At 39.7% G+C, this 16,154-nt stretch overlaps 3 protein-coding genes across 3 annotated transcripts; 1 reads left to right on the plus strand and 2 right to left on the minus strand.

The window, feature by feature from the left end:
* The first annotated feature begins 1,695 nt into the window (after window positions 1-1,695).
* On the plus strand, window positions 1,696-4,324 carry odf3l2a (outer dense fiber of sperm tails 3-like 2a). The gene is made up of 5 exons (XM_035994947.1): window positions 1,696-1,801; window positions 2,274-2,384; window positions 2,898-3,023; window positions 3,413-3,554; window positions 3,964-4,324. The coding sequence occupies exons 1-5, from the start codon at window positions 1,696-1,698 to the stop codon at window positions 4,307-4,309; spliced, it is 831 nt and encodes a 276-aa protein (XP_035850840.1). The 3' UTR covers window positions 4,310-4,324.
* A 4-nt stretch (window positions 4,325-4,328) lies between these two features.
* ebi3 (Epstein-Barr virus induced 3) lies at window positions 4,329-9,061 on the minus strand. The gene is made up of 6 exons (XM_031310313.2): window positions 8,698-9,061; window positions 7,829-7,943; window positions 7,598-7,697; window positions 6,471-6,588; window positions 6,173-6,336; window positions 4,329-4,918 (listed from the first exon to the last, which is right to left on the minus strand). The coding sequence occupies exons 1-6, from the start codon at window positions 8,798-8,800 to the stop codon at window positions 4,763-4,765; spliced, it is 756 nt and encodes a 251-aa protein (XP_031166173.1). The 5' UTR covers window positions 8,801-9,061; the 3' UTR covers window positions 4,329-4,762.
* A 107-nt stretch (window positions 9,062-9,168) lies between these two features.
* Window positions 9,169-13,407, minus strand: LOC116057722 (rab GTPase-activating protein 1-like). The gene is made up of 8 exons (XM_031310309.2): window positions 12,797-13,407; window positions 12,034-12,099; window positions 11,816-11,926; window positions 11,220-11,324; window positions 11,054-11,137; window positions 10,818-10,889; window positions 10,348-10,614; window positions 9,169-9,795 (listed from the first exon to the last, which is right to left on the minus strand). Exons 1-8 carry the CDS (start codon window positions 12,905-12,907, stop codon window positions 9,571-9,573), a joined length of 1,041 nt encoding a protein of 346 aa, XP_031166169.1. The 5' UTR covers window positions 12,908-13,407; the 3' UTR covers window positions 9,169-9,570.
* Window positions 13,408-16,154: the final 2,747 nt, after the last annotated feature.

Below are 16,154 nucleotides of genomic sequence, written 5' to 3' on the forward strand. Positions count from 1 at the left end.
CCCCAATGAATGCAGGCTGCATCTCCAACCCAGTCCCACAGCAACCATGCTTGCAACATTGTCTCAGTGTTTATCAGGGAAACCTAAGACAGTAGTTGTGTTTCCTCTCCTGCTGGTGACACAGCGGAGTCTTATTACTGAGCCTGTGGCCACTCAGAGTCACTGGTGCTTAATATTTAACCAGTGTGGGGTTTAACTTGGTCATGGCTCTGCTCTTAAGGCCTTAGTTACATCTCTGTACAGGGATAGAATTAGTGGAATGGGAGAGCAAGAGGGCAAATGTCTACCTAAGTTTCTCACGCTGGAAAGCAAACATCTCTGTATTTGCCAAAAGTTCATTCTCCTCAGGGCTTTTTTTCTGACACAGTTGACACTTTTCAGATGCTGCCTGTCTGGGCGCTATTATGGCAGTCAAAGTAGCCTACTCTGGAATATGTTGATGATTCCTCAACCTTTTTTCTTTTGTGGCTGCAAATCCATTTTTAGATCCCCTAATCCTCACAATCCCAGAAATTAAGGTTTTTGAATTGAAGTTTTGTAGTTTGAAGATGTGAGTTTTGAAGGACATGCATGAAGCTTTACCTGTATTAAATAGAAGAAAAAGGGAGGGTTCAAAGAAAATATTGGTAATGGTGGGGAGGATCTTGCTTTTTTATAGAATTAAACATAAAATTCACCCCGTATCCCCACCCCAGTAATTTTTGTACAGTCCCTTATATGATTAGAACAATTGTTTAAATAAAAACACCTGAGTAAATCTCTCTTTGAGGCTGTTTTCGTCTGGTTTTAACATCCGTCCTGAGTGATCCAATCACAAGTGGACAGCTCTATATGTGTCTTGAGTGCCTGCCTCTGGATTTTACCCCTGAATGTAGTGGATTAGAAGTGTAAAGTAGCATTAAAGAGAAAGTACATGAAGTGCCTGGAAATTGTACTTAACGACAGTAATTACAGTAGTTCCTTCCCACTATGGAGTGCAGATCCATTTTGGCTTTAAACTGTGACTGATTTACCAGCCAATAAAAGAGAAAAGGCAAAAACATCCCTGGAGATTTTTCAATATTTAAAACCGTGTTTTCTGTTTATACTCCTTCCTGGAAGAAGTCATTTGGCACGCTGTTACATCACCTTACTAAATTTACCAGTTGGCAGGCAACGAATCATAACTGATCTAAAATATATTTACTGAGTAACAAAATGCTGTCCAGAACTTAATACTCACCAGTCCGTGGTTTTCATTACAGCAATGTTGAGCTTGTCAAATAGCCACCTGCAATAGAAGATTAGTGCAGGCCCTTTCAATTTTAATAGCATGTGCACTGAGATGCTATTAGTTACAGCAAACACAGTGCAGTTGAGAGGATTCACCACACACATTGAGGGTCAGTTTAAGTAATCTAATGCCTCGGAATAGGATGACAAATTAACTACATTACATGTTGCTGACATGTTATTGTTGCAGTGCTTTAAGACTAAATAAAGCACCTTAACTCTGAATTTATATGTTCTTTACTTTTGAAGATGTGTCTTAGACAATCACTGTTTCTCCTCTTTTTAGCCTTGAGAGAGTCAACGTTTTGGCCCTGGTGGTAAAAACCTTTTGTCCTAAGGGGACCTTGGGGAAAAGGAGGTGGAGAGCAGGTTGGGGTGTAACCAGGACCTCGGTCAAGATAGGGTTTCTTTCACCTCACAGTCATGGATAATTCAGCCCAGGCGGCCGTGGATCACCTGGAGAGAGTCACACACAAAAAGGATGTGTCTCAGGTGACAGAGGACCCAAAGAGGAAGAGAAGGGGACAAAGTAGAAGAAGGAAGAAAGAGGCCGACAGAGTATGCAGGAGGCGGCGAAGAAACGGCCGATAATCTCTGCTAGAGAAAGAGGTCAGTTTAAGAAGACTATGGCCTGTGTGTGTGTGTGTGTGTGTGTGTGTGTGTGTGTGTGTGTGTATGTGTGTGTGTGTGTGTGTGTGTGTATCCACATGGACTTTATTATAGCTAAGCTGGTTTTTGCTAAGAAATCTCTCGCAGCATTATACAGCCATTGCTCCATACTTGTTTGAGGTGTCTACTTTGTTTAGAATCCATTGCCAAACATGCATAGGAAGAACGTTAAAATGCATAACCATAGAAAATAAGAGAAAGAGCTCCATATGGAAACCATCAGAGACAATACAGCCTGAGCCAAAGAGCGGTGGGTGTGTCATAATGCTGCACGGAACTGAATCTGTTGCACCATTTTCATCACCATCCTCCTCTTACTCTCCCATCATCAGGCCCGGGCCCTGGACGCTACGCTCTGCCCCCTACAGTTGGATACATCAACCATGACTTCACCAAGTCCAACAGCCCTGCATACTCCTTTCACAGCCGCATGAGCAGTGCAAGTGAGTTGCTATGTATTCATGTGTACAATAGGGGTGTGAATCTTCACTGGTCCCACAATTCAATTCGATTACGGTTATCCTGTCAACGATTCCAATCGATTCGATATCACGATGCATCACGATGCGTCACTTCCTCAATATTATTATATATTGCTACACATGGTTTTCATCAACAAATTCAAGCAGTCAGACATATATGAACTCCCCTTTTCATTGTATTCGCGCTTAAAAAAGACACTTCCTGACTGTAGCATAGTTTGAACACAGCAGACAACAGACAGAAACAAAAAAAAGCAGCAAGCGGAAAATCAACAAGTAACATCAGTAGGCTATAATCGATTATGTGTACAATCTGTCACACACGTTTTTCTGATATATTGGTCTACAGTGCCCCTGTTTTTACTCACATGGATTCTCAATGTCTCTTTTTTTTAATGCAGAAATTGGTTTACTTAATTTTATGAGGTCTAAAGGTGTCTTCGGATGATTGCATGTGCATCCTGTGTTCCATAGTGGTCTCTGTGGACTCCAGCCCAGGACCAAGGTACCACATTGACGCCAAAGTCACCCGGTTTGGCCGGATGGAAACTCCCTCGTTCTCCATTTTGGGCAGAGGAAGGCGCACAGGGACTAACAAAGGTGATAAAAACCCTTGTGGACAAAAATAACACGTCATAATACGAATACAGAATTAGGTTTTCTTATCATATTGTCACCAAAATAAGCAGAATGCATACAATAAATTGTGTGACTTTGAGCGATACTATCAGCTGCACATTATTTACGCTGTTTCAGTCCACTCTACCTTTATCTAGTATATTGGCAAGCTTCAGAACAGCTCCATATATATATATATATATATATCAAAAGATTAGAAGAGGATTAGAGAATACTTTCAAGTTGTGCTTCCTTCTGACACACCTGTTCACACATGCAAGCGTGCAGAGATTTCTTTTATTTAAATGAATAAAGGTAATATAGACAAAGAAAAGAAAACTTTCCAAACCAATTTCTATTCATGTGCATAGACGTGCTGTTCCAGACTCCAGGGCCCGGGGCCTACAGCCCAGAGAAGGCTCCCCCTCTCAATGGTCACCATAGACCACCATCCTACACCATGGGCTCTCGCACAAGATACCGCTCTGTGGATGCTGTACCAGCACCCAACAGGTGAAGACAGCAGTACAGAGACATTAAATGATAGAGCTCTACGAGATGACATTTTCCCTCATTAGGACGAACATGCATGGGTACTGTAGTTTATTTTGAGTCAATACCACATAAGCGCGTATTTGTGTTAGTTCCCAACAAATGCCCTATTAACTCCTTTTTGAGCAACGTCTGCTAACAGTGCCTAGCTTTTCTTTTTTAGGATAACATATAGCACTTTAATAATGAAAGTATTTGTGATATTTGTTGTTTTTAAAGATAAGTAGGAATGAATGAGTTTAGCTAGGGATTTTGGAAGGTATTGAGAAACAGACTGTTGCCAGCCTTATCATTTAAGTCAGAGATACTGCTGCCGAAATGAAAAGTCTCCGAGGCTCAGCTTTAATACATGTGTTTTTTTTCCCTTCAGCTACAGTCTTCCTAATCTGCTGGGCTGCCAGGTTCCCAATAAACCCTCCAGTGCCAGCTACAGCTTCTCAGCCCGGAGGAAGATCGGAGCTCCCTCCAATGACCTTTCCATGAGCCCTGGACCAGCAAAATACGACACCACCAACCCGGACATTTACCACCAACGTCAGCCCTCCTTCTCCATGCAGAGACGGACTAAGAGGCCTAGTTATTCCTCTGCTATCCCCGGCCCCGGCACGTACAGCCCGGAGAAGTTTCATGTGCATCTCCCCAAACCACCGGCCTTCACTCTGGGTGTCAGACACTCAGAGTTTGTCACCCCACTCGTGGTGGATGTCGTTGACTGACAGGTCTGCAGATTCAATATAAATGACTTGTTTTTATTCAATTTTTCACACAAATGTGGAGCTGCCACACAATGAATAGTACAACATACATATATGGTAAATTGTGTCTTTAGAGAGGTCAAAGGGGGGGTCATAAACTGTTGATAAAAAAAAAAAAAAGATCAGACAATCAGACACCTTGACCAATAATCACAATGTCTTACAGTATGGTTTCAGACACGCCACTCAACCAACACAAACCAACAGCATTACAAAAAATATAATACTACTTTCAATGGAAATGCTGATTGTACACTATCCATTTATTCCTTCATAAATAAAACAAAATATCAATAACTGTTGCTTGCATTGCTTGTGCAGTTAAACAATGCCACCCGTCAGCAGTTTTTCAGTTTTACTTAAAGCTAGCTTGAAATGAGAGGGTTAAATAAAACAGGAAGTAAGGGAGAGTCTTTATGATTTTGTTCTTGGTATGGTGATTTGTACAGGTTTGCTCCAGTCGCTGCACTCGCCCAGACCTAGCAGCTCCTTAGCACACACCTGGAACACGTAGTTCGATCCTTGGGTCAGCCCCTTCAGTTCAACCTTGGTGCTCTCATACGGACCCAGCTGGAGAAGAGAACATTTTTTTGTAATCATCCATATTGATTTCACATCTGGAGTTTCAAAATACACAATACACAAAGACTCTATTTTAACACATTGGTTAAAAGGAATGGTTTGACATTTTGAGAAATGCAGTTATTCACTTTTTTGAATGAAAGATTGATACCACTCTGTCGTTTCAATATGATGCTACAGCTTGGAGAGTGGGCTAGCTTAGCCTAGCACAACGACTGGAAACAGGGGAAAACATGTAGCCTGGCTCTGTTTAAAGGTTAAAAAAAATTGTCCATCAGCCTCTCTGAAGCTCACTAATTAACACAAAAATGTATTTGTGTGTATTTCATTTGTAGTGTATTTCCAAAAATGTCTAATGTCTAAACTAATCCTTTAACACTGGAGCATAGTGCATCATTTAAATGAGGAGACAAACTGTGTTCCAATCAACATTTGTCATTTTAAAGGTCCAATGTGTGGGAATTTCTCCCATCTAAAGTTGAGATCATATAGCTCTATCAACTCTCTCGCACCACGCAGTTCAAAGTATGTATTACAGCTACGGTAGCCTTCACGCTTCAAAAAGCCAGTCTCTTGCTCTTTTCAATATCCTTTTTCTTTTTCTGGGCGAAGAAGAAGACTCCTGTTCCTGAAATTTGGATTTTGAATATGTGTGGTCCTCCATGTTTCCTTCTTCAAACTTGCCGGGGCCGGGAAGATACGATACCCGTTTACCAGCATTAGTAGCACCTGTGAGTTTATCATGTGACAGCGAAAACGCAAAAGGCGCAGTATGTCCTGTATGTCCCTTACCGTTTCAAGACAGTGCATGAATATGGAGCATCTACCCCAGTTCATGCAAATGCAAATGTAAAATTTCAAGCCAAAAGGAATACTTGGAATTGATGGTGGTGGTAAATATTCATGAAAAAGTTTTTGAACGGGCAACACAGATTTTGATAATGAACAACAAAACACGTTACACACTGGGCCTTTAAAGTAACTGTTTTAAAAAAATAAATATTTTTTTTAAAACAGATAATGATGATGATGATAATGATAATGATAAAAAAAGAAATACAAAGAAAAAAAAACCATTACATTTTAGTGTAGTTGAAATAAGAAGGATTTCCCTTGATGAAGGGACTTTCTAAAGTTTAGGTCATTTTGAACTTCCTCATGTGATATCTGTGTATGTGTAATAATGTAGAGCTTTTGAAACACATTGCTGTTTTTAGGGCTGATGATGAAGATTATTCTTACATTGACAGACTTTGGAGTGCCCCTGCTTTTGCACTGGTACAGTATCTGGTATTTTAGGGGGAAGATGTCCAGGTTAGCCCAACTAGGGGGAGGAGACCATTCCACCAACAAGCTTCTGATACCATGAGGGGAAACCCGGACGTCTATGGGAGGATCTGGTTTCACTTCAGAGAGAAGGAATAAATAAAAACAAAAATGTCTTCACAATATGCACAACACATTACTATCAATCACACTATGCACACATCACTTTCTCTATTCAATTTTAGATTGTGTTATTTATCATTTCAATTTTCACCTATATCCTCCAACATGAAACTTGATAGATGGGAGCTGCTTCCACCAGAATAAACTGCTGTGACATTGATGATGTAACTAGTGAGAAGCTTCAGGTTGGGCAGGTGGCAGTGCCAGAGCTAAAGAAAAAGAGATGCTGGATTATATGGGATTCTAGCTAATATATATCATTTAAAAGATACAATGAAATATAGATGTAGATAGATTTAAATGTAGATCTTAGATAAAGAGGATGGATGCTGAGGAGAATTCCAACCACAATAAATGCATAATTGCTAGCAACCAAGCACACCACTGTTAAGTTCTCTCATCTTACTGATATACTTTTCACCTCAGACTCACAAGACAAACTTGAAAGTGTCTTGTGAGTGTGTTTCTGTTACAGCTACTGTATAGCAAGACACATGAAAAGGGGTTTTCCAAAAACCTAATACACTGTGACCAGTATGGAAATGGAGAATAGAGTGTGTGAGTAACATCTTTTGAAGAGTTACTTTTATTAATCCCCACGGGGGAATTATAAAAAAACAACATCATAACCTTCACTATACTCATTGATGTGTGCTTGGTTTCATTTAGGCTAAAATCAGACTTAGTGTGTTTTGAAACCCCCCTCTAATATGGGACGGAAGATGCCAAAATCAAACTAAATAACTGACTCGATAAATAAATGAATATGCCATTAACTGTACCGACAACAATATAACAAATAAATGTAGGAATTAATTAATTGATGAAATGTAACATAAATTGATATTCTCGTTTAATTTGCTTCTTGAATTATTCACATTTGTATTAATGCCTCTATTTATTTATTTTCATATTTATTTTTCCTTTCCATTAATTAATTAATTAATTAATTAATTTGTATTGATTTTATAATGTACGTATTTATTAAATGTATTTAATTATTTTGTATATAATTTCAATTCACTTTTAAATGTTTTATTTTATTTTATTAATTCATGCCTACATTTATTTGTAATATTAGTTTTGGTACATTTAATAGCATATTCATTTATTTATCGAGTCATTTAGTTATTTTTTTTCTTTTTGGCAGCTTCCATCCTCCATACTCTTCTGCTAAAGATACAGTCTATTTGCTGCAAAGATAAATCAGGCTGGTACCTGTTCAGATGACGGTGACGATGCTGAGATCAAATCAGAGGATGAAGAGCCGGGTTGGATGAGATGGCACTGCTGGGTGACCTTCTGTCTGTGTCTCTCACTGACAAACACATTAACACAGATAAATTAGCTCCTTGTTGACACTTGACGACTGGAGTCTGTTTTACTAAAAGGTGTCAGTGGTTTGGGTCAGCACAGTAGGAGGACAGCTGTCTTCTTTGTCAGATGTACCTGTAGGTGGCAACGTAGTGTGTTGGTGGGGATAGAGAGGGTTCAGGCCAGGAGCAAACAGTCACGTTTGGGTAGCTTGCACACCAGCAATGCACTGTGGGACTGGAGGGAGGATCTGAGGGAAGAAATTACACTTAGTCACATACCGTGTGCAACATGAGCAGAGCATAACATATTTTTTAAAATGATGCGTTTGCTTCTACGTTAAAGGTGCTGTAGGTAGGATTGTGAAGATCCAGGACTTAGCCAAAAAATTTGAACATCGACAACTTCTCAGTCCCTCCCCCACTTTCTGCTAAAGCCCAAACGGTCTCCTAAGCCCCTCCCCCCACAAGGGAGAATGAATGCATGTGCATGAACAGTGGTTGACACGCCGTTAGACACACCCCTGGCTCTGATTGGTGCATCTGAACAGGGAAATGACCTGCTTCATGTAGTTCTACTGGAACATAGGGTCAGTTTCAGAAAATATGACAGAAAGTCTTACCTACCTTTAAGGTTGTGTTTTAATTTCATAACCTTATTTGTCACTTTAATGGCAAAATCAATTAAATATGAAATCAAATCAATTAAATATCATTTTAAATATCTATAACAACATAAAATAATGGATATAAGGCTTAGAAAATGACTCTATAAGCACTAAGGGCAGGCAGAAAAACATCTAAACAGAGGTATGATTTTCAGTGCGTAATAGCAGCATCGCAGCCAGATTATCATCATTTTTGAAAATGTATTGCTTTTCAATAAAATTATTATGATTTGATTAAAGAGCACTTTCCAGGAATGAATATAAACACACTGACAGGACACATGAAGCCTTAAAAACAACAGCATGATTCCATATTTTCACTTAGATTGGTACTTACTCCTTGATGTTGCAGTCACTCTCAGCACGTCCAATGCTTGGCCTCCAAGAACAAACATGAGGAGAGTCGCAGTGATCCACACACTGCCAACTATCGCAGCCATCAGCGCTTCAGGCAGGAGAAATTATTACCCGAGTTTAGTTTGTCTAAATAGCTTTGTAAATACTGTAGTGAACCCTCACTTGCGCAAGATATCGACTACTTTCTATTGTTGTCTACTGTTCCTTTGTTCTTTGCTCGGTTTCTTTCCGTTTTGGTCTGTACGCCAAAGTTCAGAGATAACAGTCTGTGTTACAGCCTGTTGCTGACTCTTGTCTGTGCGTTTGAGCAGCAGCCGTTCAGCACTTTAAAAGCTGCCGTCGTCAAAATGAAAGAGGAACAGCAAATGTGGTGTATTTTTTTTAAAACTTTCAAAAATGGCCGCTTTGTTTCTGTTGATGAGTCAGGTTTCCTTATGTCATACACAAAAACTTGTGTCATACTTGCTTTAATATTGTATTCAAATTGTTTACCAACAACGACACAATATATACAGCACAAGTACAAAGAGTATAGTATAATAATATATGATAGAAAAAACACACATGACGCATGGATTTGGTTTACAAATATAAAAATCCCCTTATCAATGGATACACTAGTTGGAAAGTGGTGAACAGAAAAGAGTACTTGTCTGACAGCACCTGTATGCTCTCAGGTACATTTCTCTGATTGTTTTATACTCTAGACTGTCCTCTAGTGCCCGAAACAAGAAATAGCAGCTACAATATGGACTACATAATAACATTGTCAATTAATACTCTGAGGTCTGATCCTTCCGATGTGTACACTTTTAAGTGATCTGCACACTCACAGTCCGAGCTATCAGACATTTTATCGATTGTCTCCGATAGGCCGCAACAGCTTCTTTGCGCTCCATCCAGAGAGGGAGCCGCTGTGGAGGTTCCAGCCCACTGTGGGAGATCCATCTCTGGGTATGCTAATACTGTGAAGTCCCTCTCCGCTGGAGGTCCGCAGGGAGGTGAAGGCCTTGCTGATCCAGCTGTTCTTTGCTTTCTGGAGATCGTTTGCCAGGATTCCCTTCTGGTGCTGCAGCTCCTGTACGAGGATGAAACAGGCGTATGTGAGAAAGGCAGCAGGAAGATGTGAACTTTACTTTGTCACAAGGTACTTTCAATATGTTATCTGTGCAATGATACTGTTTATGTTCTTGTATTTTTCTAAAAAAAATCCTTGTAATATTGTATTGATTTTTTTTTTTTTTTTTTAAAGTTTAACAAAAAAGAATTCCTTAAAGAAAAATAATAGTATACTGTACCTACTAATAGTATTAAAGGTCCAATATGTAATATATTTACTGTAATAAATCAAAAAATGACCCCAATGCATCATCAGATATTAAGGAAACATGCTCAGTTGAAATACTATCTTTTCTGACAACAATGCTAATGCCAATATTTTCTAAAATTAGGTTTTTTGTTTAAGGGTTAGGCAATGAATATATTCCCAGAAAATACAAACATTTTGTTCTCTGTGTATGAGGCATGATTAGCTGCGACTATGTGACCTGGATGTTGCATGCTTATATTGACGAAATTAGTTTTTATATAATCAAATGCGCTGTGTGATGGTTTGATGGTCTGCTCTGACCTGGATCTTGCACTTGGCCTCCACCATCTGGAGTTTGGTCTTGGCCAACTCCTGTTCCAGCTCCCTGATCTGGTCCTTGAGGGACGCCTTCTCCTGGTTGTCTCTCTTCTGCTCTGCCTTTTTTGGACCTTCGTTGCCCTCTTCCCAGCCTGGTTCACCTTCCCCGTGGCTTTCTATCTCTGCGGCTGTTGGAGATTTCTCAGCTGTGACGGATGGTTCATCTGATTCTACGATGTGTCGACAGCGTGAGCAAGCCTTCGCTACACTCTACAAAGGTGGAGAATGAGAATAATAGGCAGATTGTGAAGAGAAAATATGACATCCAGCTTTGAAAAACCACTGACATCTGCTGTAAAATTAACCCAAATGAGAAAGTAAAGCAGATGTTTAGAAAGGGTTGTAAAACGATTTAAAGAGATAAAAGTAGGCAGGATGACAATAGAGCTCAACAAGATAAGAGCTATTCTCACCTTGAGTGAATCTAACTCTTCTCTGTGGGCGGCCTGCTGCCTCTCCAGACGGTTTGTCAGCTGAGAGCAGATCTGACCAGAAGAAAGAGCATCAACATCATTAGGCAGCACACTGCATTCTTTATTAATAGCTCCTGTAATGTAGTAGACAGTATTTCCCAATTCCAAACAGTCTCATTTTATTGATTCCAATCATTCATCATCATCATCATCATCATCATCCTCCTCCTCTCTACCTGTTTGTAGTCCACAATGATACCCGACGATCTTCTGACTTCCTGCTCGGCCTTCTCCAACTCTCTCCGAAACACTTCCTTCGACTGTAAGAAGAGACAAATTCTTTACTCATGCATGTCAACAATTACATCCAAACCAAAATGACCGTGAGGTAAAGAATCGTACCACTGCAGCTTCCTCCTCTTTCCCTCTCTTCTCCTCTTCTGTAGCCTGCAGTCGATGTCTGGTCTGAAAAAGCTCTTTGGTGAGTTCATCCACTCTGTCCTCCACCTGCAAACACACATTATTCTGGTCAGCAGCAAATACTCTCAGTTGAAATTAACATCATTGTGTAATATGAATACATATTTTAGTCCATCTTGCCTTTTTTTTCTCTAGGCTTTTGTGACAAAGTTAAAAAACTTAAACACATGAAAATGAAACAACCATTTCACCATCTGATCATCTTTACACCAGAATATTTCAGGGTTTTGTCATGCCATTTCATGAAAAAAAATAAACTTAAATCATAGTGTATGGTTTAGATAAAATGACAGCATGCATAGTACAGCTGGCCTGTTTATTGGAGACTAGTTGACATTTTGAGCTCATGTACAACTGCAGACTGAGTTGCTACTCTAATGCTAAAAAAAGTTTTTATTAAGGTTAGAGTTTGGCCGTCTCCCAAGAGGCTAAGTGATAACCTTTGGGAGGTGACTATGCATTTTTGAAATAAACCGTTTTATCCCTTTTCTGAAGGTCAGTCCTGTAGCTAACCGTACCTTGTCCAGAGCATTCCTCAGGGCCACCTTGCTGGTGATCAGTCTGTGGGCAAGGCTGTCGTTCTCCTGCTCCAGACGGAGACTGGCCTGCTGCAGTCGACGGTTCTCATTCTGCAAAAACACAGACATATCTATCAGGGATCAAGTTAAAGGTTGAAAGACAGGCTTGTTGATCAGTAGAGTGACTTAAATGTATCTGTTTCTGAAGGATTTCTGACCATGTATATTTCTTCATCCATTATTTGAAGCCGGCTTTCCCTCAGTTCAGATTTGTTTGTTGGGACCTGAGGGGAAAGAGAGAGTCAAGGATAATGTGATACAGTAATGTCACATTTGACTGAGCTGAAGAAAGCTATCTCCTCCAAACAGATCTGGTGCCGGATGCTTTATGAGCGCGACAAATCAAGAACAGGCCCCCGAAAAGAGATCAAGATAGGGATAAGTAGATAAGACAGAGCTGAGCACATGGGGGATCATTTAACAGATCATTTAGGAAACATAAATGAATAATAGTGAAGGGGAGGATTTATTTGAAGCCTGAATTGACAATTTCCATATCTCAAATATCTAAAAGGATCAGAATTAATTTCCTTCTATCTGGAATCCCATATCTGTCATGCAGAGGAATGTGTTTTGTGTTACAGTGTGTGGTCTGGATTGTATCTGTAGGAAGAATTATACACAGAGGTTTTTTTTTTTTGTTGGATCAGTCTAACTCTCATAGTGACTTTATCGATACTTTATAAGTTAACATGCAAAAAAAAAAAGCTTTGTATCTGCAAGTTTGTAGGTGGATTGCATTAATATGAAAGACAAATTTAGTTATTTTTTGTGTATTCAGGCAAATCCACGATTTAATTTTAGAATACAGTAACGTTACTACAGTATTACTAGAGCCATGTAATGGTTTTATTAATGGTTAGTCTATCATTGTGGTTCAGCTGTTGATATTAGTCGTGGCGATCTAAAAGTGAGTCTTACTGTAAATGTAGGTCCTATTTCTTCCACCAGACAGGCCAGGATCTCCTCTTCGCTCATCTGGTCCATAACATGGGCATCATACGCCATCATCATGGATACATCTTCCATCATCTTGCCCCTAATATGCAGCCGCCCCAGGAGCTGCTAACACTCACACAAACAAATACAAACTTTGTAGGTAACACTTCCAACTCCAATTTAGAGAAAATCCACCAGGAGCGTTGGACACTTTGTCAGGTCGGAATGATAGTATCTCCTGAATGAATCAGAGATGTAAAGTACTTCAAAAAGATGAAGCAGTCTTGTTTTTCCTTGGAATGATGCAGGCGAGAAGTCAATCCAGCGTACGAGCATGAACAGGAAATAATCAGGATAAAGTCCAAGTCGTCCCGCACAAATAAACTTTTACGGTCCAAAGGTGAATAACAGAGATAGAGATACTCCCGCAGGTAAAGTGTAGCTACACTTTAAACACACTAACAACCTCATATGTAGCAGCCAGAGCCACTTACACAGTGTCAGGTGAAGGAGTGTGTGTTACAGGTTATGTGCAGTAACAGGTTTAGCAGGGTTTATATAAGACCTGAGAGTGTGTGTGTGTGTGTGTGTGTGTGTGTGTGTGTGTGTGTGTGTGTGTGTGTGTGTGTGTGTGTGTGTGTGTGTGTGTGTGTGTGCTTGTGCGTGTGTGTGTGCGCACAACAGCCATAGACACACCCACTAACAGTGCTCACCTGTCTTCTCTCTCTCACACACACACAGCACCAGCTTATGATGCCCACCTCTCAAATAAATCACGTCACCTGCATGATTCTGATTTATTTGGTGACAATGAGCTCTCACATTACCTTTTTTGTCATACACTTTAATTAAAATCCATTTTTCCTCTGTTCCTGTTGTTCACACTCATACTAGTTGTCACAGATGCTGTGTGAAGCTGCCAGACTGCCAGCTAAACACTGCTGATGTATCAGGATGAAGTAAATGGTGTGGTATTTGTGATATTTCACCCCGGGGTGTTGGCGTGACACAAGCCCGACGGCCTGTTATTATTATGGGCTGAGCAACCTGACAGGAGAGCAAACGGGTCCAGCAGGTAAAGTGATGGAAGCATGAATGCAGAATAACAAGAGGATTCAGAACCCCCGCCCGTAACTGACACCACCCCCCCACCCCCACCCCCACATATTCTCAGTCTTGCTTCCTAATCTCAGGTGCAGTTTCTCTTCATTTCTCCCTTCATTTTTTTTTATCTTAATTTCCCTGATGACAGATCAGTTTCACTTCCCCTTCTTTGAGCTTCAACACGTAGCTATTTTTCACTTCTATCTTTTAATTTTTCATTTGTGTCCCTTCCACTTTTAATTTCCAAAACCCGAAACTGTGATTTCAACATCCTGTGCATTTACTGTCTGAGTCAATGTGGCAGACCAAAAAAAAAAAAAAGTCCAGGCAGATATAAACATTTATTTCACCTCAAAAAAAGCAACATTTTGTGAAACGTGGTGGATTTACGCATTGTATCAGAGTATACCAAAACTTATTCTAGCTTCATACAGAAAAATCTGAAAAATACAATTTTCAACAGTCAGAAAAAGAAAAACGGAACCTAAAAAGAACAGTTCAGTTCTGATACCACAATGGTGCTCTTTGTGGTGCAACAAACTAATCACAAAAACTAAACCCCTTTCATCAAACTATGGGGACCACATTTGTTGAGTGAGTATATTGGCTATGTGGCAGTGAACACCAATGCTGAGTGAAAAAAAAGTAATTTTACGTATATTATTTAGCACATACTTCTGAATAACAAGGGGATGTGAGTTGAGGAAAGTTAGGAGATGTGATAATAAAGCTCAGTGGAAACAATGTGGTGTGAGAAAATACATCTATACTATGTCTTTTAATTAATATTAAATCTGTTATGCTAAATATCACTGTATCTTTTACTTTTTTATTTTAGCTAGATTTAAGGACAATTTCAAAATGAATTTTATGTTCCAAATGTACATTTCCATTCTCTTCTCGTTGTATTCCTCTGCTGTATTATAACTAGCAGAAATACAGAGAAAAATCAAGAACGAATTACTGAAGAGTATGAACAACTCACATTTGGTACAAACTCACCAAAACACGCTTAAACCCTGACATCCCACACAAAAACTACAACACTCCTTAAAAATATATAGATTCAGGCATATACTGTGGAATAGCACTACATCTTGTTACTGTACTGTATAGCAGATATAATGGCTTAAAAGATACAAAACTTAAGCTTCAAGATCAACTTCAAGTACGGTACATGATCCTAGGATCTCCTTTCCGCCTACAACACCTCTAAAATCTTGCCATGATTTCTTTCTTTTCATCCATACATGAAAAAGTTAAATACATCGACTTATATGAAAGACACTGCAGAATCAACCTCCATGGTCTAGTTTCATTACAATTAACCAGAAGTGAAAACACAAGCTAACTAAATTCATACTTTTCTAGCATACTTTTGTTTCTTGCAGACTAAAACTAGACTCCTTCAATTAATTGCAAGATGCACAGAAACACTTAAAACTTGTAGCTTCTCTTTCACTCTTCATGTTATTTTCCTCTGGAGAAAAACACTTAAGCTCCATTAGGAGTTTCTGTAGATGGCAAACAACAACACCTAATAGAAAAACTGTTAGCCCTCATGTATAGTAAGCTGGGGGGTGGGGCTGGGGGGAGGGGGTTTCTCAGGCTAGCATTGACCCTTTTCATTTAACACCAGCACAGGGAGAGAGGGGGAACAATGCAGGAGAGAATAACAGAAACCAGAAACTGCAGTGCAAAACGGCATAATGAGGAGGTGGTCCTTTTCAGACTCAGAGATCATGTAACCACATATAGTCAGACTGGATAGAAGCTACAACACTCTGCAGCGAACACCTGCCATCACAATAATTCTCCACATCACCTCCCAGCTCTCATTTATTTGAAAGTGCTCATATTATGCTCATTTTCAGGTTCATAATTGTATTTAGAGGTTATATCAGAATAGGTTTACATGTTTTAATTTTCAAAAAACACCATATTTTTGTTGTACTACACATTGTTGCAGCTCCTCTTTTCACCCTGTGTGTTGAGCTCTCTGTTTTAGCTACAGAGTGAGACATCTCAATTCTGTTCCATCTTTGTTGGGAGTCGCACATGCACAGCAGCTAGTTAAGGACTACTACCCAGTCAGAAGCAGAGTATGAGGGCGTGCCATGCTAGCAGCTAGGCGAGCATTATAACGTGTGTTACAAAGTGGCACACATTCATCACAGAAGTAATGGCTGGACTACAATAGAGCAGTTTGGAGCAGTTTGTGAACAGTGTTTTCTGT

This window comes from Sander lucioperca, chromosome 18, assembly GCF_008315115.2.
Source record: "Sander lucioperca isolate FBNREF2018 chromosome 18, SLUC_FBN_1.2, whole genome shotgun sequence".
Classification (NCBI taxonomy): Eukaryota; Metazoa; Chordata; class Actinopteri; order Perciformes; family Percidae; genus Sander; species Sander lucioperca.